Source organism: Eptatretus burgeri, chromosome 3 (genome assembly GCF_056783735.1).
Source record: "Eptatretus burgeri isolate ZD-2024b chromosome 3, Ebu_testis_v1, whole genome shotgun sequence".
NCBI lineage: Eukaryota > Metazoa > Chordata > Myxini > Myxiniformes > Myxinidae > Eptatretus > Eptatretus burgeri.
The window spans coordinates 47732242-47757241 of NC_140963.1; the positions used below are offsets into that span (position 1 = coordinate 47732242).

The window sequence follows — 25000 nt, forward strand, 5'->3', positions numbered from 1 at the left end:
GCTACGTCGTTCAAAATGGACACGTCCCGTCATGGTGAAGATAAATCTAAGATGGCTGCACCCATGAAGATAAAGATGAAGATGTCATCATGTGACTGCAGCTCTGACACTCCTACCCGTCATCTCACCACCCACCCACCCCCATGACGCTCTGTGACGCTTTGGAACCAATTTGTGTATGTATTACAATTGTGTGTACTGGGTTGTTGTGTACTTCTCCAGGCCGCATGCTCTTGTCATTCTCGTTCAAATCTATGGCTGTGTTTGTTCGATCATTCCCCCTGCATGTTGTCCTGCTGCCCCAATGTCACTCTGTTGCCCTTTTCCATAATCTGTCTTTGGAATAAACTTCCATAATCTTTTCTTATAGAATAAACTATAATCTATAGAATTCTATAATCTATAGAATAGATTATAGAATAAACTTTTCTATAATCCTCTGTCCTCAGGCTCTTCCGTGAGCCTCAATTTTTGTAGGAAAAAAAACCCAATAAAAAGTGTACTTTGGTGAAGGTGGGATGAGGGAGCGGGGGTGTTTGTGATGGAGGCCATATTGCAGTTGGCAGAGTGTTTTGGCATTCATGACAAATCTTGAACTTTTCCATGTTAAAAACCAATCCTGAATAGCTCACCATTCTGTTTCAGGGGATGAGGGAAGCTTGTAATTCCACTGCAATCAACTTGCCTTCACTGTGCTCTGCTCATGTTTCTTGATTTTTGTATAATTTGTGTTTATTTGTATTTGCACAGCCCCTGAGTGCCAAGCCACCAGACACCGTGTCCTGAGGAATCCATATCGGAGTACATCATTCAACTCTCTGTCACTACAGCACTCAGCTATCCATGAGCTTGTGTGTGATCACAGACTGCCTGCGGCTTGGTACCGTTTTGAGCTTGATGGGCAGCACGCCCAGATGCCAACCTCCTGTGTTCCAGTATGGCTACCTGCTATTTTTTCTATTTCTCTTGAATATATATGTATATATTTTTCCTTTTTAAGAAGAAGAAGATGCTTCCAACCAAAAGTAAAAACTAGATCGACTCCGCTAATATGAGCAAAAAAAAGCAAGAACAGACCCGGTCTTAGGCAGCATTTCACCAGCTTCACAGCCGGCCTCCTCAGGCACAATAGATGATTGTGTGTAACATAGGAAGCTAATAATAAAACTTTCTGTGAAAGTCAATTTAATATCATAAAACTTGGAACCAATTTGTGTATGTATTACAATTGTGTACACTGCAATGGGTTTCTGTGTACTTCTCCAGGCCGCATGCTCTTGTCATCCTGTGTTTCATCCCCTTCTCTTTTCTTGTTCGTTCATTCCCCCTGCATGTTGCCCTGCTGCTCCATTGTAAATGTGTTGCCTTTTCCCCCTCTGTACCTTTTAAGTACCGTGGAACCCTGACATTCGCGTGCGCCACTTATTGAAGGTTTATAAAATGTGACCTGCTTCGACATTCATGCTTCCCTTGTTCATGTTTTGTTTTGTTTTTTTGGTGTTTTTTTTACACTTTAGAACTGGCCTTCTATATCCACTGCCACTGATATTCATTTAGCCTGAGAATTCTTCTCCAGAACCCTGCTCTCTCTTCTGCACAGATTCATCCCGTCTCGTCTTCAATTATATATCTTGCTCATCCTTCCGCTTTTGGTACTTTGAATCCTGTAGTGAGGCAGTTGCTTTAAATCAACTTGCGTTATCCTCATGGAAGGGAAATCCGACTGAAGGCAACCTCAGATCATTCCATAAAGCCTTTAACAAGTGTATGTCTACTTTCTGGAGAGCCAGCAAACAACACCTGTCCAATCGCAAGAGCTTTCAAACTTGTCTCCTTCCGCTAAAACCTGGTGGTGCCTTGTCAAGTCCATCTCTGGTGCATGCTCCCCTTCCATCAGTTCCCTCACTTCAAATGGCATCACAGCTGACTCCGCTTGTTAAGAAGTCAGGTAGCATTTGTCCAAACACTTTAAAAGTTCTTCCAAAGGCAATTTTTCTTTTGATCTACCTTGTATGGTACTAGTAAAGGTTAACTCATCTTGTTGCCAAATCGGAAGGGTGTCATTAAGATGGCACCATATTCAAACATAATCAAAATAAAGACCAATTACTGCACCATAGTCCCAAGAAGGAAGATATAGCAATACATACACACACACACACACACACACACACACACACACACACACACACACACACACACACACACACACACACACACACACACACACACACACACCCCACACATCCATACATATTAAACACACAAACACAGATATATTATGTACTGGTAAGTACTTGCAAAAGATATTTTATTTGACGTTATAACCTTAACTTGAAAGCAGTTGATTGATTTCCCAACAGTTAAAATTTACTATTTTTTTTATTATTTTTTTTATTTTTTTTTGTATACCTTGGTCGAGGCTCGTATGAGAGCTAACACACAACTCACAGCAAGGAGGCATGAGACAAGAGGGGTGGGAGTGGAAGGGACAAAACATTGGGGAACAGACACAGGTGAACTGTGGAAGGGAGAGGGATGGGGATGGGACGGGGAACATGGCGAGGAGAAGATGGACATTACAGGGACTTTCAGGAAGGAAAGCAGGAGAATTGAAGGAAGTGGGCTTGGGTGGATTATCGGGGGTAGAAAAGATCGAGGATTTGGATGGGGGAAGATAAGAGGTGGTGGTGAACAGCTGTTTTGAAAGCCTGGAGGGAAGAATGGGAAAGAATAGAGTGAGGAAGTTTATTCCAAAGGCGGGAAAAAAGAGGAATGAAAGAGTGAAGATGAGCAGTGATTCGTGATTTTGGTAGTTTTACCAGAAGGGGGTTGTTGGCGGACCTTGAGCGCCCTGTGGAAATGTGGTTGGGACAAATCGCAGAGAGAGCAGGGGGGGCAAGGCTGGAGAGGAGTCGGTAGAAGACAGAAAGACCACCGACCAACCTGCGGTGATTGAGTGAGAGGCCCAAAGACTCAGCTTCATTGTGGGAGATGCCAATGATCTTAAAAGCCCTGGTTTCGACAGCGTGAAGTCGAGAAAGGTGGGAGGCAGGAGCACCAGCCCAGAGGGGAGAGCAGTACTCCATCAGGCTACGGACAAAAGCTTTGTAAGTGGTCAGGAGCTCAAGAGGGCCGAGGAAGGACTTTGCACGACGGAGGATTCCCAGTCGGCGACTGGCTTTTGAGGCAAGGTTGGAAATGTGACTTTCCCAGGAAAGGTCATGGCAGATAGTGAGACCCAGAAGCTTGAAAGAAAAGACTTCTTCCAGAGGATTGTTGAGAAAGTGGATGGGGGTTTTGTAAACGGTCCTTTCGAAGAGACATAGTGAGAGTGTGAGATTTGTGTGGATTGAAAGACATGTTCCACGTGTTGGACCAGTTTGTGATTTTATCCAGATCTGCAGTGAGCGAAGAAGCTGCTGCTTGCCGGTCTGAGGGATGACAGATGGTACGGCAGAGGGTGGAGTCATCGGCAAAGAGAAATAGAGGATTTTCCAGAGAGTCCGAGAGATCATTGATGAAAACCAGAAAAAGAACAGGGCCCAGAACGCTACCTTGAGGAACTCCAGCCTGCACAGGAAGAGGGGATGAAAGAACTCCATTTAGGGCCACATGTTGACTGCGACAGGAGAGGAAGTCTGCGAGCCATGAGTGGAGATGGCCTTGAATACCATGGGAAGAGAGTTTGGTGAGTAGTGCAGGGTGCCAGACTGTGTCAAAAGCACGTGATATGTCCAGGGATACGGCTCGGATTTCCTGTCTGGCATTGAGGACCTCCATCCATTGATGGGAGAGCAGTAGCAGCATATCCAGGGTAGAGTGACCTGGTCTGAAACCAAATTGATGATTGGAAATCAAGCCATTGGAGAAGAGGAAGGATTTCATGTCTGAAGCGATGATGGATTCCATAACCTTGCTGATGATTGGGAGAAGGCTGATTGGTCCGTAGTTACAGGGATCTGTTTTTGCACCTTTTTTATGCAGGGCAGTGATGTTAGCAGATTTCCAAGCAGATGGCAGATGACCTTGGGAAAATGAGAGGGTGAATAGAACAGAGAGAGGGTGAGCAAGAGCAGAAGAGCAGGCTTTGAGGACACGTGGGCTGATGCCGTCTGGACCGGTTGCAGAATCTGACTCGAGGTTTGAAAGCAAGCTCTCCACCTTGTCAGGAGAAAAGGATACAGAGTCCAGGGACAGTTGGGTGCGACTGGGTAAAGTGGGTAGAGATAGTGATGGGTTTGGGACACAAGATTTAGCTGCAAACACCGAGTTTAGACATTCAGCTTTATCACGTGTGGAATCAGCAGTGCGGCCATTTGAGGTAAGGGAGGGGATGGAGGGGGAACATACACCAGAAACAGATTTGATTAAACGCCACCAGGATTTTGAGGAGGGAGAGAGGTTTGAGAGTTCAGACTTGAGATGAGAAAGATGTTGTTTTCTGGCTCTCCTGAGGGTAGATACACACTTGTTCCGAGCTTTGTGGAAAGAACCGAGATTGCCCTCAGTTGGGTTTGCTTTCCATGAGGCAAAGGCAAGTTGTTTCAGGACAACTGCCTCACCACAAGCTTCAGTAAACCAAGGGCGGGAGGAAGGGTAAGACAACTGAACACGAGAGGGGATAAATCTGTGCATGAGGGAGAGCAAGTTTCTTTGAAAGAATTCCCAGGATGAGTTGATGTTTGAGAAAGTAGTGATAGGAGACCTATCACTATTCTATTGTTAACTTGATTTCTTACCTTAACTTAAGTCTATTGTTAACTTGATCAAATGCAAAAATCTTGCCAACTAATAGCTGGATTATCATGAAACTTTAGGTGTTGATACTTAAAGGTAGTCCTGACAATGTGTAGTAATATGGTGAACATCAGTCAAAGGTCAAGGACAGCCAAAATGTGAAATCTTTGGACCATAATTGATGACGCAATGTCCAAAACACATCGGACAAAGTCCAAAATGTTCCTCTAAGTGAGCTCTGAACCAAAAGGTTAGTGACACTTTTAGTCTTCAACTCCAAGTTACCATGCAGTTTGGACCCCCATTTGTAGGGAACTCGTTTTTTTTTTTTAGTAACAGAAAGCATTTGTCAAATTAGAACCAAAAAGTTAAAATCAATGAAATTATTTAAGGTACTACAATAAATGTCAACACGGGAGTTCATCTGTTTCTAGTGGTTCCTCATTTTCAGGATTTTGGCAGCTGTTTCCACAGCCACACATATCCAAACAAGCTAGTCCATTTTTGCAACGATTGTTTTTGCATCCAATTGTGCAGTTGCAACTTCGTAACTCTAACAGGGCTTTTGGAGCAGGTAGATTTAGGCAGAGAATTGGTTGCAGCTGTCCCTTGATGTTCTCCCAATCGTAGTTTGTAGCTGGTGGAAGCTCTGGGTACGGGTGGCTTGATGACTTACACAATTCTTCGGTGATATGTGATATGTGATGGGTTCTTTCTGTGTGTGGAATCAAAGTTCAAGTTGTGGGTGGTAATAATTATTGGCCTTCTTTACCAAGCTGAGCAAACAGCATCCATCTCAATTCTGATATTTCTTCAGACTCCATGCTGCGGGTCTTGTATCGCAAACAAACAAGTCTTTCAAATTTGACGGCAAATCCTGTGAGGAATCTCAGTGCCAACACCAAGTGCCCTAATTTTCCGCCGAATTGTAAGGTCTGCATCCAAGAAAGCACTGAATTGGTTTGCTTCCTTCTTTCCGGAAAATGTTCCAGTGTTGTCACTCTCTTTAAAGGCGTACCATCCTATCAAAGCTGCAGCTCGCTTGGATCCAAGCTTATTGTTGTGGTTGACGAAATTCGCAAACCACCATTCAGGTCCCTTAGGTGAGATATCTCGGTAAGTATATGTGTAGTTAGGCCCAAACCCGTTGTTTAGAGGGAATAAATGTCATTCATGCGGGCTGCGACCCTTCTAGATGGCCGTTTTTCTTTTACTATCTTTATTTTGGACCAGCCGCCATTACTACCACCACCAACCACGTCTCAACAGCCATCACTCAACAACCACCAACCGCAACGCCGCTTCACAACAACAGCCACGACCTTTACCGTCACAACTCGCCTTCGCAACCATCGCATCACCGTCATTCCCACGCCGCTTGTGGGCACCGATACTGGACTCGTGCAGGGCACGCACCGAGCAGGGGTGCAAAAGCGCCGGCCTTTCCGAAGAAAACGGATCAAAAACGACTCGCCCACTTCTGTTCCGTCCTATCGGCGAGCGTGGGGCGATTTGGCCCCACCTCCAGGTGCGTTGGAGTAATATCGCTATATGCAAATTCATGGATCAAAAAGCATTCACGCCCACTTTTCCTCGGTCCAATGGGGAGCCAGTTAGAGGTGAAGGGTCGGAGGTAAAGGGTCGAAGGTGAAGGAGCGAGGCCACGGGGCATATAAGGGGCCGCGCTCGCCAAACAGAAGAGTACGGAGGGGAGAGAGTGAAGAGTTCGGAGCCAGTGAAGAGTTGGGACGAGTCAATAGAGGAGACGGAGAGGGCGGTTGGACGGAGCTGTGGAGAGGTGGCGGCGGCGAAGACGGTCGAGGGGGTGCTCGTGTCGGAGTCGGGGAGCTGCAGAGGGAGAGGCCGGCGGCGGGACCGAGGTCGTGGTGGAGACGCTCGTCGCGGGACCCGAGACAGGGAGATATCCACCCCCCCCCCCGAGCATCAACAACCCCCTCCTGTTTCCCCCCGCGCTGAGATAGTGCGAGAAGGGGGCCCCGTTCCCACCCCATACCAGGCAGTCCCAGCGAGGCCCGCGGAGTCGGGGCGCCAGCGCCATTTTGCGGCTCATCACCAGACGGGTAGGCCCGACGCGGTCTCGGCCCCAGGCCCGCCTACCCCCCTCATCCTTGAGGGTGGTCCTTTTCTTTTGCTTTGGGTATATGTGTTGTCGGCGCCGTCTGTGAAGTAAAACTGTATAAGTGTTGCCGTGTGCTCGGTAGCCGGTTAGATCTGCATTGTTGCATTTGCTTTTTGTGTAATATTGTGTTTCTTCTTCTTTTACATTTGCTTTTGGTGTAATTGTATATGTGTGCTTTCCGTTCATCGTGAAATAAATGTGCTTTATGTTGAACTGTTTTCCCGCTTCGCTTCGTCTTTTCCTCTATTGAATCTCCATCTTACTTCACGTAAAGGGTTGGTCGTGGGCTAAAACGCCCGATAATTAATCGAACCGTCCAGGTTGACGATAACACCGCTCAGTTATCCCGATAGTACGGAACGGGTCGCTTAAAGTGGCCCGTGTCCGAAGTCGACCTGCGGCGAGGTGCGATCGCCCGGTCTACCCTCCGTGTGGGTACTTAGGTAGGTCGAATTTGGCGAGCAACCCTATCCCACGCGGGGGGCCGATTGGCACGATCGTGGTGAGGCCGAAAGGTCCACCCGTGACTAGTTCCCGGCGTTAGTCCGAGAGGGTCACGACTGGATTGTCCGTCCGGTGGGCGACGTGCCGCGATTCGAGTTACGTGGCCGTTCGCACGCCGGCGGGCGCGAATCCGCAACATTATCATAGCATTCTTGAATACTCAACCGTCCGTTTTTATTCCTAACTTGGGTGGTTGATGGTGGAATCTGAGAATGGTGTCCTATCAAGAGTATGTAGACATCTGTGAAGCATGACATCAATAGCATTCAGAACGAACAGCTGATCCCCTTCCTTGAATGTAAATCTTTTCTCAAGCAGTTCTGGCATACTAACTATTTATTGAATTGGACAGTTTGACTCTGTTACTCCATGATACATCACAAACACTTACTTTGTACTGTTTCTGAAATTAGAAAGCAATTTTTGTGATCGTTATACTGTTAGTTCTGACTTTCTTTTAATATGAGACAAACTTTGTTTTTTTATACGAGGTACTTTTGTGTCGTCATTTACATGGAAGTGGATTGCAGTTGTTTCGCCAGTCTTCTTTGCACGCATTCATTCTTTCAAGGATTCCTTGATATATTGGTCAAAGACTACCCTAATTTCATTGAAATGTTTTGCCTGATTTACAACAATGTTAACAAAGTGATCTACAAAATCTTTTGAGGAGTCTTTTTCTTTACCATATGTACAATGTACACAGCATCAACAATAAGCACCGATGATGCATCGTTTTGATTGGGCAATGCTTCTCTCGTAGTGGCTGAATCTATATACAAGGGCTCTATCCTCTGCATCAGGGAAATGACCTGATGTTTTGAAGAGAGCATGATCATAGAGCAATCTGGGTTGAAATTTGATGGTGGAGCAATGTTGAACTCATGTTTTCCAATACACTCTTTGATATGTAAATTCTGCTTTGCTCTTTGAAATTGCAACCAATCTTGATAGAAGTTTCCTTTCCTGCTGTATTGCAACGACTTTGTCCTTGACCTTTGTTTTTAGACCTGCTCCTACGTCTTTGAAATAGGGATATTTATTTTCTTTTTTTTCTGAGGGCTACTCCAGAAGTCTACTTTCTTCTCCACCATTCTCCCTGATACAAATTCCTCCAAAGCTTTCTTTCCAGGTAAATCACGATCCTCCATATGTGGTTTGATTTGGTCAGGAACAGCAGCAAATGATGAACGATTGAACATGTCCTCTTTCAAGATGGGATTTTCTTGTGTCGATAGTGCTTGAATAATTTTTGTTGCATCCTGTAATATCTTGCTACTCTTGCCACCGAGAATTTTGTGGTGAAGAGATGCTGGTTTCCTTGATTCAATTCTTGCATAGTCCTTGAATTGATCAACAAGTCGTGCGACAGTCGGAGATCCCAGGAAATTCCTTTGCCATGTTTTCTTCACTTCCAATTATGCCAATGAATCCACTTCTGCCTTTCATCTTTTGTGCTCCTGTTCGATTGCATGATCAAGATCTATTGCAGTGAATGACTTTCCATTTTTGGTGATTCCAAAATTGCCCTCTTTTCGAGAATCCCATGTGTCTCTGTCAGTAGCTTGCAGCTCCATCATGACGGAAACGTATAATGGGCCCCAATGTGCATAGTTACACATGCACATAGTAAGGAAGCAACTTTTCAATCGTTGCCGGATGCATTTTCCAATCACTTTTCTTGGCACTCCTGTGAACATTAGTAAGGCCTCTACCTGTTTAACATATTTCTGCATGAACTTCTGGACACCCTTGCTTTGAGAATGTGAAAGCCACATTTTTTTTTTCCTTTCTCGTCACTGATACCGATCCATTGATGAACTTCCTGGAATTTCTCTATAAAAGCAGTTAAATTTTTGTTTGAATTGTCATATCGATAAGTATTAAATACTTGCACCACATCCATCAATTTGGCCTTGAGATTCTTCTTGTTATTTGCCACTGACTCTTCAAAAAGTAAATACTGCACTGCCTAGCATTGTCATGGTGTGCGCTTCCAACTCTGGATACAATTGCCATCCCTCAATGATTTGCCGTACTCTGGCAGACCCATACACACCAGATATTTCCCATGCAGTGTCCAACCTGCTCCCCTCAATGTACTTGCCAAGACATTTCAGACTGGCGATGGTGATGTGTCGAGCTCCCAGCCTGATGCACCAAAACTTCTTGTAATCTCTAGTCTTTACGGCTCCATTATAAAGGTAATTATTGTAATTAATCCATGGTAATTATTGGTCGTTTAAAATAACATATTACAAAAAGCTAAGATGAGATGATTTTTTTTATCAGAATATATGTTATTACATCATGTTTTACAATCGAAGCACATTCAGTGAGGGGATATTGGCTACACTTTCCAAGACGGCTTTCTCATCATTTTTGATTATGTCAGAGCTAACTGGAAAATGCTGTTCTCATTTAGCAACAACTTCAGTTCAGCTCTGCTATGACCAAATTATCACTATCAAAAGAAACATTGCTTTTGACATAAACTTTAAAATACACCATGAGTCTGTACAAATGCTACCCAACTCGAAGGCCTCAGTTCTGTGTTTGCTCCAAATCTTGTGTCCCTAACCCCTCCCTCTCTGTACCCATCCTTCCCTCTCATACCCAACTGCTTCTGAATTATGGGCCTTTTGCACCTGAAAAGGTGGAAAACTTTCTGGAAACCCTCGACTTTGACTTTGCAACTGGACTGGATGGCATCAGCTCATGTTTCCTAAAAGCCTGCTATGCTGCTGTTGCTCTTCTTCTCTCTGCCCTTTTCACCCTGTCATTTACCAAAAGTCATCTTCCAACTGCTTGGAAATCAGCTAATATCACAGCATTAGATAACAAAGGTGCAAAAAACGGATCCCCCTCGACTACAGACCAATCAGATGACTTCGAATCATCAGCAATTTCATCGAATCCATCATCACAGTTAACATAAAATCATTCCTTTACTCTAACAGCTTGAGCTCAGATCATCAATTCAGATTCAGACCTGGTCACTGTACCTTGAACATGCTGCTTCTACTCTCCCAACAATGGATGGAGGTCCACAATATCAGGCATGAGATCAGGGCCGTTTCTCTGGACATATCTTGTGCTTTTGATATATAATAGTCTGGCATCCTACTCTGTTCTCCAAACTGTCTGCCTATGGAATCCAAGGCGAACTCCACTCTTGGATTACTGACTTCCTCCACCCTCGTAATGAATGTGTGGTTCTCAACGGAACCCTTTCATCTCCTTTCGCTGGCAAGGCTGGAGTACCCCAAGGCAGTGTTCTAGGCCCCATCTTATTCCTAATCTTCATCAATGATCTCTCCGAATCTCTGGAAAATCCTCTTTATCTCTTTGCTGATAACTCCACTCTCTGCCGTGACATCTCTCATCCTTCTGACAGACAGACAGGCAGCAACCTCTTTCCTCTCCTCAGATCTTGACAAAATCATCAACTGGTCAAACACTTGAAATATGTCCTGAGACATTTCTCCCTTTCCCTCTCCCTCTCCCTTTCAGGACTGTACCACAAATCCTCCCATCTACTTTCTCACCAACCCTCTCAAAGTTCGATATGTGATCCAAGTCAAGAAATGTGTGGTGATTATCCATCAAGCCTTGGTTTGCATTGGATTTTGTCATACTCTTTGGTCAAACTCGTGTGCATGATCCATATCGAATGATGTAACATATGTGTGTGGCATGATGAACGAGGGTGGAGAAAATGCAGTGACATGACTGCAAAGGTACCCATCTTAATGAACTAAGATCACATAGCAAACCATTCTGCCAAAGCTCGGCATCTGCTGCAGTTGCAGAGTGGTAAAAACATAACTTACTCGAGAGAAGGAAGGGTATACGGCATGAGGACAATGCTAGCGGAATGGTGCAAACACAGTTTAACTTACCTTGTGTATGCTGGGTGACAATATAAGGAACATGCAAGATAGTCCAGTAAATTTAGCGAAAATTTGGCTAAACCCACCACTAATTGCAACAGAAATGAAACCACTTTTATTTGATGGAATTGGGTCCTAGAAATTCCATCAAAAATCCCACTAAGTCCAGGTATTGGAACATGCTGATTTTTATGATTGCAAATTGTGAATCTACCAATCTCATGAGCCAATAGTTCTACACCAAAATTGACATAACTCAGTTAGTTTTTACAGTAGGAACCTAAAATTGGTATCTATACCTACGTTTTCATAGCTAATCTTTCAGAAAAACATGGTGTTGAAGGGATATGACCATATTTCAGGCCTCTTTTAAGAGGTAGACCTACCCCGTAAGGCTGCTGCCAATGATTGACATGGATCCGGGTGACTTGACGTGTATATACTTGACCTTGTGTTTTGTGTTTGATCATTCCAATCGGTATAAGGTTACTCCTGTGATAACCTTTGATCAAACACTCTGGTGGAAGGCTACCACCATCCTGGAAAATGAAAAGGAGGGAAGTCCACTCCAATCAATTATACTGAGGCTCGGAGGTTTCCACATGCTCATGAGCTACTTGGGTTGCATCGGCCATTTGATGGAGGGATCTGGATTAAAGGAAACTCTGGAACAGGTGTTCGCCAGCAACACTGTGACTCACATCATGAGTGGCAAAGCTGTTGCCAGGACTATGAGGGGACATTTCCTTGTGGATACTGCCCTCCATGTAATCCTGCTGGCAGATTCAAAGTCACCTTCTGAGACTGAGGATGAATGTGATGCTGATGAAGAATTTGAAGATGAGGAATCTTTGCCCTCAGTGGTTTTAGATAGAGCCCAAGACGAGGAATCGACTGATGAGGAACAAGGGGTACCAGATATCATGGAGAATGTTGCAAAGATGCTTGACCAACTGATTGCACCGAGAGATATCCCTGTCAGAGGTTGACTCATCACCAACATTGAAAACAATGCAAGCCTTGATTTCTAATGAAAATGACACACCCAAAGAAAAAATGAATACTTGTCAGCTGTGGACGATGTACACGAAGATAGTTGACATCAAACGCAAATTTCTAAGATCAGAAAGGACCAAGAACTGGGCACTTCATCTTCACGCAATGCATGACATGTTACCTTATCTGGCAGCTTCAGGACACAATTTATACATGAAGTCATTGCATATCTACTTGCATAAGCTGTGTGATCTTGAGACCAGAAAGGAGACACTTTGCAATCAGTTCAAAGATGGACTTCATGTTGTGCACAGGTCTGAGAGATTCTGGGCTGGGTTGTCTCCTGACTTGGTAATAGAACAGGTTCTATGCATGCGAAGCCTCAAAACAACAGGTGGTCTAACCAGAGGACAAGGAATGACAGAATCGCAAAGGAATGTGTGGTGCATGTCGAGTCCGGTTAGTGCAGAAGTGAACCAAGCTATGCAGTACCTTACCTCTGTAACCTTTGCCACCAGTGAGCAACACAAAGACCTGTCCACAGCCCGTCAGAAGAAGGATTCTGCCGATGTGAACAAACTGATTCAATTCCTTCAGGACAAGAATCCATTCGATAAGGAAAGTAGTCTAAGGAATGTAGTGACTGGTGTAATTGCAGCTGAGAAAGTGAATGTGACTCAGGCTAAAGAGGTTGGGGATAGCATTCTGGATGGAATATTTGGGAAAAAGCTGCAACTACACATTTCGGAAAAAAGATACAGCAATTACGATGGAATCCAAGTCAAAAATCCGGATTGATGCTGAAGATGTGCACATTGACCCTCAACTACTGTTCCAAAGACTGGTTATCATTGGTACACAGAAGGACAAACTCAATGAAGCCTTTCGTCATGAACTGTGTGGGTTCCCTGCAGCTCTCTTTGAAAGACGAGATGTTCTCTTAAAGGCCACTAAGCCGGTGCTGGCAAATGCCATCTGGGAATTAGCACCCGCCATCTCTGACGAAGACCAAGAGCAACTTGAATCCAGCCATATTAAACATGTCATCGACGGAGGTGCTTTGCTGCACAGGATCCTTTGGGAGAATGGACAGACATATGATGCCATATGTCAAAGATATACTACATACGTAATGCGGAAATACAAACAGCCCACCGTGATCTTTGATGGATATGACTGTGGGCCTGCGCCAAAGGATGGCACCCAATCCAGACGAATTAGATCAGGAGCAGTCAGAGATGTCCATGTCTCACCGGGTATGCAACTCAACATGAAGAAAGACGACTTTTTGGCCAGCAAAACTAATAAGCAGAAGTTCATTAACATGCTGAGTAGTTCCCTGGAGAAATCTGGCTGCGAAGTTCACCAGGCAGATGGCGATGCTGACATAGTTATTGTGGCACATGCTCTGACATCTGCTGAGACATGTGACACCATCATTGTTGGGGATGATACCGACTTGATGATACTTTTGTGCCATCATGCCACTAGCAACCACAAGAAACTTTACTTCCATCCAGAGGCAAAATCCGGACAACAGCAAAGGTACATGGACATTCATAAAGCAAGATCAGAGCTGGGAGATCAGGTGTGTCATGACTTGTTTGTCCATGCCATGAGAGGTTGTGACACAACTTCGAGATTGTTTGGTTTTGGGAAAGCCATGGGGTTGAAACTAATCCAGACTAATGATACTTTCATCGAGCAGGCAAAGGTCTTTAACAGATCAGGATGCACACAGAGTGAAGTCGCTGCCACTGGAGAAAAAGCTATCCTGTGTTTATACAAGACAACTGCTAAGATCGATGATTTAAACGAACTAAGACACCAGAGGTTCCTTGAACTTGTGAAGACGAGCAAGAAGGCAATTCAACCTCAAAGTTTACCACCCACTTCAGCAGCCGCAAAGTTCCACAGCCAGCGTGTATATCATCAAGTCCAAGCCTGGAAAAATGTAGGGCTTGATGCCGAAGAGTGGGGTTGGAAAATTGTAGACGGACAAATGATTCCGGTTCAAACTTGCGAGGACGTTGCACCCAGGGAATTACTTGAGTTTGTGAAATGTCAATGCAAAACTGGATGGAGCACAAATCACTGCAGCTGTAAAAAGACTGGAATATCATGTACTTCGGCATGTGGGGAGTGCAGAGGTGTATTTGAGAATGGAGGAGACGATGGGACTGAAATGACAGATGGTACTGATGATAATAATGACACCCCAGTATTGAAAATGAAGATAATTGGGACAATTATCAACTAATAAATTCAATTTATACTTTTCTATTATGGAGATGCTGTAATATCACATCAACAGTTTAACTGTCTGTGTTATTAATTAATGATTGATGGTATTTTTATGTACTTTTTCATATGTACCCTAGTTATGCAATATTTTTGACCACGAAATAAACATTGTTCCAATACTGCAATTAATTGGGATTTTTATTATGTTATTTAGTGCAGACCAAGGGTCTAAACTCTAAATAAAGTTGGTTTTGTTTCTGTTGCAATTAGTGGTGGGTCTAACCCTAAGTTGACTGGACTAAGAGCGAAGAAGGGTTAAATGGAAAGATTCTGGATTAAACTCGACTCTGTGCTGCAATGATTAGAGCGTCCACTCTGTCTGGGAAGTTGGCGGTTGAATCCTGGTGAGACAATACCAAAGAGGTTCTCGCTCCTCCACAAACCTCAACAATGTATTCAAATTTTTTTACCGCTTCCACCCCACAATGTGGTCTTCCACCCCACGGGGTCTAAGCGCTGCTCGCATTCTCTCTTTTCTTGTGTCCAGTTCATTTGAACGTCTATTTCTCCATTATTCGTGAAACAGAATTCGATGAAAATTGACAGACATATACCAGACACACGCGCTTAGGCATTAACTGAGCCCAAAGTGCGATTGCGGCCCTTCGGGCCGAGGAACGGCCCATTTTGGGCCATTTTCTTAAAATTGTTATTTATCGGTTATTAGTGAACGGAACCGAATCAAACTGGACAGGTATATTCTCGAAACCATTCATCAGGCAATAACTAAACCCAAAGTGCGATTCCAGCCCTTAAGCTGAAGAAACGGCTTTTTCAGCCGATTTTCTTAAAATTATTTCTCGGTTATTAGTAGACGGAACCGAACCAAACTTGACAGGTATATTCTGGATACCATTCCCCAGGCAGTAACTGAGCCCAAAGTGTGATTCCGGCCCTTTAGGCCAAGAAACAGCCCTTTCGGCCCATTTTCTTAAAATTGCTATTTCTCGGTTATTTGTGAAAGAAACCGGACCAAATTTGACAGATATATTCTTGAAGTCACTCTTCAGACAGTAGCTGAGCCCAAAGTGAGATTATGGCCCTTTGGGCCAACAAACGGCCCTCTCGGCCCATTTAATTTTTTTTTTGATATTTCTCAGTTGTTCGTAAACAGAACCAAAGCAAACTTGACAGGTATATTCAAGAGAGCATTCCCCAAGCAGTAAATGAGCCCAAAGTACGATTCCAGCCCTTTGGGCTGAGAAACAACCCTTTTGGCCCATTTTCTTAAAATTGCTATTTCTCGGTTATTTGTGAAAGAAACCACACCAAATTTGACAGATATATCCTTGAGGTCACTCTGCAGGCAATAACTGAGCCCAAAGAGAGATTATGGCCCATTGGGCCGACAAATGGCCCTTTGGGCCGACAAACCACCCTTTCGGACCATTTTCTTAAAATTATTATTTCTCGGTTATTAGTCGACGGAACCGAACCAAACTTGACAGGTATATTCTACAGACCATTCCCCAGGCATTACCTGACCCAAAGTCTGATTCTGGCCCTTTAGGCCGAGAAGTGGCCCTTTTGGCCTATTTTCTTAAAAATAAATTCAATGCGCTGGGCATCATTAAGTCGCAAATGATGATATGAAACTAGCCTCACTCTTGTGAGGTGTTCTGGTTTCTTTTTCTGATGCGATGAAAATCTTACCAAATTTCAAAACTACCTGTCGTCCATGCTTTCACTCACCTGAGAGTTGTACGAATGAACTCCCATGGGGTATGTTCGCGATTCGAACTTGTTTTAATGGTGCCTACTGCTTCCTTGCTTGATTCTCAGCATTTGAAAAGGATAGAGCATGGACAAACAACCATAGGTTAGCAATAACTGCCATGCTTAAAGGGGAACCCAAACGCATTTTTATTTTTCCTGAAAACCATTGAGAATCATTAATCATGGTCTAATTTGTACTGGCGGAAAGTTGACGGAGCGACACGCTGCTCTGACGCAGGCTCCCGTACCTGACCTGACCTGACCTGACTTTGCCAAGGATGCATCAACTCGGCATATGTGTAGAAAATCGAAAATCATTCGCAGTTTGAGTTGCATCGTACTGGATACATAACCCGTATATAGTACGGATCTGGTGTTCTACTTCCAGGTGTGACATCACGGCTAATCTGAAGAAGAAGATTTCGACCTTCAATCGCAAATTTACCTGCTTTATAATTCGGGAATTGGAAAAAGACACATCATATCTATTTTGTAGAAAGGTATCAAGGGATAGATTACCCTCATGCTGGTTTGAGCCTTTGGGTTCCTCTTTAAGTAATGGACCAACTGCTTGCTTGACACTCAACATTTAAAAAGATAGTTAGAGCATGGGCAAACAACCACAGTTTGGTAATAATGGCGCAGGCTTTGATGGGCCTAATGCCCTCCTCCTGTGTCATAAGTTCCTGAAAAAGGAATATTAAAGGTCAACATGGGCCGAATTTCTAAAATGGTTAATTTCCATCTGATTAATTTGAAATTTGAACAGGATTTCAATATCAGCTCGTTGAATTCAACCACCAACTATTTTTGATGTCAAAAGGTCAACTTAGGCCGAATTCCTAAAATTGAAAGATAGGGCCAAAAAAAAAAAACGATATATATATATGTATATAGTGGCTGGCCATTGTATATAGTGGACCATATTAGTGGCTGGCACGCTCCCCAGACCTTACACCTCCAGATTTCTTTCTTTGGGGGCTCATGAAAGACCTTATTTATCGTGAAAAGCCTCGTACCATTCAGGAATTGAAGGCTCAAATCACTGCAAAGTTTGAGGAAATTGATATCGAACTCTGCAGACGTGTGTGCCGCTCTGTGCCTGCTCGGCTGCAATTGTGCATCGATCACGAGGGAGGGCACTTTGAAAATTGCAAGTAAAACAGCTTGGTACAGTTCCGCAATAATTTTTTCTTGAATAAATGGTTCGATAAACATGTCATTCATTTATTTCTACCTTCTTGTACACTGTAATACAAATGGCAAACAAACATCAACTAACAGAAATGGGGCGCTACTTCTGACTCACCCTGTATATGTGTGTGTATATATATGTATATATATATGTATATATATATATATATATATATATTTTTTTTTTTTTTTTGTTGTGGATTTCCGCCTGCCGGCGTGTGAACGATCGCGTCTAACCAATAGCGTCCGCTTCGCCCACCGAACGGACAATCCAGTCGCGGCTTTCCGGATCAACGCCGAAAACCAGCCACCGGTGTGTTTTTAAGCACACCACAACCTTGTCCATACCCTACCCGCGCTACAGGGTCAATCGCCGAATTGTCGATATACCTAATTAATCACGCGGGTAGATTATCGAGAGATTGTACCTCAACTGGACCGCTTGGAAACGAGCCGCTGAAGCAGCTCGCTTCCTTTTGGGATAACCGAGCGGGGTATTATCGCGCAGTCCCGTTGGACCCGATCACTTTACCGGCTATTTGAAAACCAACTATATTCCGAGTACAAGATGGCAGCTCAATTAAGGAAAAGATGCAACGAACGGGGTACATTTAAACAAGCACATTTATTTACGAACAACACATGTATGCAAAACACGCATGCAGTCATGTATCAATCAAGCAAAAGTTATGCCGAACAAGCACACAAGTATACAACCAACAAAAGTAATGTGAAAAAGAGCTACTACCGTCTATCTATTATGTACAGTTACTTATACAATTCTACTTTACGGACTTGGCGCTACAACGTTCATACAAAGAAAAACCCCAGGACAGATAAGGGGTGGATGGGACCCCTTGGGTCTTTATAACACGGAGCCGTGTAGACCGCAGAGGCTCCGCGAGGCCGCGCTGGTTACCTTCACCTCGCTGGGGCGACCCGTAACGTCCCATCCCTACGGCCGCTGTCGTGACCGCGGTCCGGCCCAGGCCTCGTCTGACGGCCCGGTGATTCAGGCCCAGCCGGCAACGCCTCAGAGGAACGAACGGGCCTTATGCTCTCTCAGAGTTGATGCTCTCTTTAAGAGCCCGTCCGTCCCTCGTGCTGCTCGGACTGTCCCGAAGCCCAATCACCTCAGACCGTTTGCTGCTGGCTGGCAACCTCTCCACGTCCCGTACACGAACGCGCAGCTCTGCGCGGCACAGCAGGCTGGGCTGCACCTTCAGCTCCCGTCTCCTCCGCTCTCCTCAGCTTCCCCACTGACTGCAAGCTCTGGACTTCTGCGCAGCTCCTCGACCTCTCTAGACTGACTCGCTTGGCGCTTCGCGCTCCGTTTATATGGGGTCCGTGAGGCGAGATCTGATCTCCGCACTCTCACCTCTGACCCCCACCGGCTCCGCCCCTCTCGCTCTCCTGATCCGAATTCCAAGGCGAAGCGTGCACAGAGCAGACGTGCGCTAAGACTGCGACCCTGGCGAGCAGACGTGCGTGAAATCACAGACTTGTGCAGCGAGGAAACCCCCGCATCTGTTTGCAGCGATCTCACCGTTGCCGGCGCAAAGATGGCGGCGCCCGCGGAGTTGAAGGTGAAGCGGTGTTGTTCCGTTGTTGGGTATTGGGGGAGATGCGGTTTGGGAGATGGTGGCTGTGGTTGGCGTTGTGGAGAAGGTGGTTGTGTGAAGGCAGTTGTGAGAGGAGTTGGTTGTGTGAAGGCGGTTGTAAGAGCGCTGTTGGTGGTCAAGGTGGTGGTTGTGAGCGGTTGGTCCAAAATAACGATAGTAAAAGAAAAACACTAACTCGAAGATCACAGCCCTGATCACACGAATAAATCCCATTAGACAACGGTGGGGAAATCTATCTGAACGCAGACTTATCGGCATAACTGATCTAAGGACCTATATGGTGCTCTGCGAATTTCCACAGCCGTAACAATATATATGTAACAATATATATGTAACAATATATATGTAACAATATATATATGTAACAATATATATGTAACAATATATATGTAACAATATATATGTAACAATATATATATATATATATATATATATATATATATATATATATATATATATATATATATATATATATATATATATATCTACACACTCCAACATGAAACTCCAAGGTGGTGCAGGAATGTAAACTGCGTGTTTGGTTTAATTTAAACACCCATTTGAAGATAATTAACGGCCTTATTTGTTCACCTCGCTGGCCCTCACTGGGGTCTGGAGTCGCCATGTTTTTTTGGCCTGCTCAACAATGCCTTGACTTGGATCAGGCTACAATAGTTTCTTCGTGGTAAAGTTTTTTTATCACTTTCCTGCCTCATATCATTGAATGCCTGATCATCATATCTGCATATTGCTGGATACACCGCAATGCTTATAAATGCCCGTAGATGCCAGTGTTCATGCCTTTATTTCATTTTCGCACATGCCATCACCTCTGAAATCTCTTAAACTTAGCCGAATTACAACATTTAATGTTCTGAATTGAACTTACCAGCAGTTATGACTGGAAAAAAGTGTTCATTTGTCCAATTCAGACATTGTTTGACATTTTCGGTGACTCCAGGAGGTGTTTAATATGACCGATTGGTGATCGCTAATCGCTTGCCAAGCTAGCTCTTCTTTATCAACCGTTTTGTTGGAGTACTTGCTTCAGTGCTTAAGCCACTTCAAACACACTCTCCAAGCTGCTTGGTTTTTCATTTGTAAGCCATGGCCATACAAGGAAAAAGTATTCGCACTGTCACTGAATATATCGATTGACTTGCACAAAGTTCAGCCTGAAGTTCAGTTCAGGCCCCAGTCACCTGCGTTTGGCCTCGCCTTGTCGTGCAGTGTCTCGAGTGGTGGCTCGCCCGCTGAAAATGTGGAATTTTATTTTACGCGACATTTCCCCTTTTTGTCTAATCTGCTTTCATTATACGACCCATCACTTCGACATCGATAGACACATAAAAAAACTAGAATGGCACTCTTTGATGCCATGGCGTCGACAGATCTACCTCCGCTCACATTATTACTTCATTATTCATACTTGTACCAAGTGTTATTTAAATCCCTGAACCCAGATTCAAAACATTAAATAATTATTGCTGCCAAGCAATGCATCAGATCAGGTTGTAATTTAAAACATATCTCCTCCATCACTATTAGATCACAATTGTGAAGTTTCACATCAATCGATGAAGCGGTTCAAGAGAAAGAATGTTTAAAAGATTTTCATTCAATCCAATTTGGCTATCAAACCATGTGACCTATCAATTATTCGTGAACACCCTGGAATTCCCAAGGCTTGAGGAACATATGTGTGAAGTTTTCCCTCAATCTATCAAGCTGTTCTGGAGGGAATGTTTTAAAAGGTTTGTTCTTCAAAAAAATTGTAGCTGCCAAACCATGTGACCTATTTTTCAAACTTATAATGAATGGTAAACATGAATTGTACTGAGGCCAATATCTGTGGACCATAAAGGGAGTTTGCACATACTGTAGAGTGCAAAAGTATGTGTCGAGTAGGAAATTTAATAATTGAGATGCGACAACAAAATAAATCATTGTACTCTGAAACCAAAACTACTTTCAAGGGATTTCGATAAACTCTTAAGGATAACAACACTTATTACAATAAGAAAAATCTCATCTGTTTTTATGTGGAATCAATAATCAGTGTGATATCGTTTTGCCTTGAGAACTGCCTCAACTCCATTTGGGATTGATTTAATGAGTTAATGGATTATGTTTGAGTCGATCTTTACCCACAGTGTTGTATTGCACTCGACAGCATCGTCGGACTGCTCACATAAATTTACCTTTCTTTCAAACGTACTCACCCTTCATTTATTCTGTTAAGAAAAAGTATCAGTAAATAATAACTATAACAAATTACAGAATATGGACACATATCTTCAATATTATGACAAATTTGTGTTTGAAATCGTGATTTCAGAAAGATCGGCATTGGTTTAAGTCAACTCGTACTTTTGCACCCCACTGTATTATGGTGTCCTCTTCCTTTGTAATGTCTGAGCCTTTTGAAGTCTGTGCATTATGTCTTTGTTTATTCACTTAACTCTTTGCATTTAATTTGATCATAATGGTTCAGAACACCAAAAGAGAAAATTATTTCTTGAATCTCCATTTTAGGAAAATGGGAAATTAACAGTTAATCACACTGGTTGGATCATGGTGAATTGAAGTGTACTGCATTTAAATCAAAACACCACACAGTTGCATGGGTTTCTCACATTTTTATTTTTAGGAAACGTATGGAATACTTCTAACGCTCCATATTATTTTCAAGGTTTTTCATGTTTTCAATGTTTGTGGAACTTGGCTACCAGGAAACTTTCAGTAAAGTCGAAGGGCTTTAGTTTGATTGTAACCCCTTTGGTGGGTGTCAGAAGGTGGAATGAGGCTTTTTCAGTTATCAAAGTATTCATCTTCCTTTTTTGAGGAACTGTATTTGTTTCTAACATGAAGATCTGGCATTTTCAAGCTTATGAGGGACCAGCAGGATGGCCTAGGCCCTAGAGGTACGCACACTCACCTCCGAGCTGTCTTGCCTGTATTGAAATTCCAACCCTGCTATACACTGTCATCATGGTGTTTCGCAAGCAGGGTGATTCATCAATTTGTGTGTTGTCCCTCAGATGCTTGTTAAACTTGGTGTCCGATCTACTGGCATTATTTGGCGGACATTGAAGATACCACGGTGTCTTTCGCGAAGAGTAGGCAAGCGATCGCTGGCACCCTGAACAAATTCCAAATTCCTGCTCTAACCTATAGGGTCAAAGGTGCAGAGACACAGCTGTGCCCCCAGGAAATAATGCCATCCACAGGCATGTGCTGCATATATGAATGAAGAAGACCAGCTTGTGTGATTCTTATTCCAATATTTTGTTAATAAACAAATTATCATTGTGCCAATGTTGATTCACTACCATGATCAGGTGGGTCAGGGGATGTTGAGCTGATGACGGTCAACAAGTCTCTGCAGTAACTAATATGGCTGGCTGTAGCCGTTATTCAGATGTTTTTCTTGTGATGGGTTATATGTTTTGTCAAAGAGTACCTGACTTTTATCTGAGGTACATCTGTTTTTTTACATTTTGTACCATTCACCCCTCAGATGAATCACTGTGGCACACAAGCCCCAATATGGCTGGCACTGGGGCCCTCAGAACAACTCCCTAAACCCAACGAGCTGCCTCGAAGGCTGACGGCCTGTGCTACTTGGAAGTTCCTGCCAGGAGGAGCTCCCCTGGACTGCTGCCTCTTTCGCATTCCAATCATTGTCCTCAACTGCGGTTCCTTCTATATTTACTATCTCAAGCCCACACAGGGTTGCATGGCCTATTGCGCCTCGGGTTGGTGTATAGTAGTACTTTATATAACTTTTTGGAAAAAATATTTAGCGATTGCTTTTTCATGATGAGCAATACTTATGACAAAGGCACTTGTTTCGTTTCCTTCTGCAAGTCCAAAGCGACTTCCCTTAGTTATTTGATTTCCTCTTATTTATCTATACTTATAAAAGGCTGTGTGTGTGTGTGTGTGTGTGTGTGTGTGTGTGTGTGTGTGTGTGTGTGTGTGTGTGTGTGTGTGTGTGTGTGTGTGTGTGTGTGTGTGTGTGTGTGTGTGTGTGTGTGTGTGTGTGTGTGTGTGTGTGTGTGTGTGTGTGTGTGTGTGTGTCCTCCGAAACTACAAAAGCTAGTAGCCTGTAACTTTGCACACGTACTAAGAAAATTCCAAGGAAGTGCAGGAGTGAAAAATAGGATGTTTGGGTTAATTAAAACACCCCTTTTGAAGATAATTAACGGCCTTGTTTAATTATATCCTTCATCAGGCGATCCTCAGCTCCCTCACTGTCTGGGGTCTCACAAGACGTTTCCTGGGTAACCTCGCTGGGGTCTGAAGCCGCCATGTTGTTTGGCCTGCTCAACTTCGTACGCCTTGACTTGGAACAGGTCTTAACGACTTCTTAAGGATGAAGTTTTTTTTTCACTTTCCTCACTCATATTGAATACCCGTTCATCATAGCTACGAAACACTGGGTATATTGCAGTGCTTATAAACGCTTGGAGACACCAGCGTTCATGGCTTTATTTCACTTGTACACGTGAATAACCAAGAGAATCTCTTAAACTAACCAGAATTACAAGATGTAAGCTCCAGATACGAAAGTATCAGCAGTTCCGACTCCCCCAAGAGTGTTGATTTGTCCAATTCAGACGTTGCACGGGCGTTTCCTGGTGCGTAGTTGTATCGACAGCAATTTGTAATCGCTTGCCAAGCCAGGCGCTCCGATGGAGTGCTTGAGTGCTGAAGCCACTTACCGAACTGCACAGTGCGGTTCGTGTCCTGATCGGGATGTGCCATCTACAGTTACAGCGCACACGGACATGATACATCTGGGTATATTTTGATCTGGACAGACTCTCCGTGGGTGTGTAGACATGCCGTGCCTGTTAAGGGCACCATGATGGCAAAGTTTCATCCCGTATCTTATGGAGGTTCGTTCAGGTTTTCCTTTGTCCTCCCGCCTGGTTCTAAAGCATTTGATTATCGGATTTGCTTTACAAAGGTTACATGGTTTCTCTTTGTGGGTTTCAAAGCAAATATATTTGATAACGCCCAATTTCTGAGCCGTTTGCCATATTAACGCATTTTCTAAATTACCGAGCCAATTTTTTTTCCACCCTTCGCACGCAGCTGTTTATATAGAATAATGTTTGTGAACATCTCCCTGAAACGTCTATATAAATGTAACGGTGTATTTCTGTGAAAGTGACGCAAGGTTTTTGGGTTGTATACAGTACGTACTATAGCCGGTAATTACACTGACTCCAACCTGCCGATTCCTGAAAACTTACCGATATCGGCCAAGCGTGCGTGTATGTGTGTGTGCGTGTGTGTGTGTGTGTGCGTGTGTGTGTGTGTGTGTGTGTGTGTGTGTGTGTGTGTGTGTGTGTGCGTGCGTGCGTGCGTGCGTGCGTGCGTGCGTGCGTGCGTGCGTGCGTGCGTGCGTGCGTGCGTAGGTTTGTCTGTATGTTGCGGTCTCTGGGGTTCTACGGGAGGGGGAGGGGGGTTCCCCCAAAATATGTATTTGCTTTCTTTTCTGAAACCACACACACAATTTCGATGAAACTTGACCACAACCTGATGCACCAAGGATTCTTCATGGCATGAAGAAAAAAATCCATCGGTATTTACTTTCTTTGCCATTATATATTTTGTGGGTCATCCATGCCTACCAGTGGTTGCCTGGTTATCTTATCCAGCCACTACCAGGTGAGTGCCCAGGGGTACTGCCCCTATATTTAATATCTCTGTGAGGTTCTGTCATCATTCCTGGAGGTCCAGCTATCACAGGAACAACTTTGGCATTCTTCAGCTTCCATGATCTTCTCACTACATTCTTGAGGTCTTGGTGTTTGGTCATTTTCTTGATTTCTGCATCGTTTAGTCCAAAATCACTGCTGTTCACACCTCAGTAAGCA

The 25000-nt window shown here is 43.9% G+C and overlaps 1 protein-coding gene across 7 annotated transcripts in view; it reads left to right on the forward strand.

The window, feature by feature from the left end:
* VWDE (von Willebrand factor D and EGF domains) overlaps positions 1 to 25000 on the forward strand; it is a 304919-nt gene that overhangs the window by 103504 nt on the left and 176415 nt on the right. For all 7 annotated transcript variants that reach the window (XR_015056095.1, XR_015056094.1, XM_085873161.1 and 4 more), the window contains 2 exons: positions 751 to 935; positions 22630 to 22867. Coding sequence is in view for 5 of the 7 variants with exons in the window: in XM_085873161.1 (XP_085729287.1) it covers positions 751 to 935; positions 22630 to 22867 (423 nt within the window). In the remaining 2 variants the exon portion in view is untranslated. The remainder of the gene's footprint in view (positions 1 to 750; positions 936 to 22629; positions 22868 to 25000) is intronic.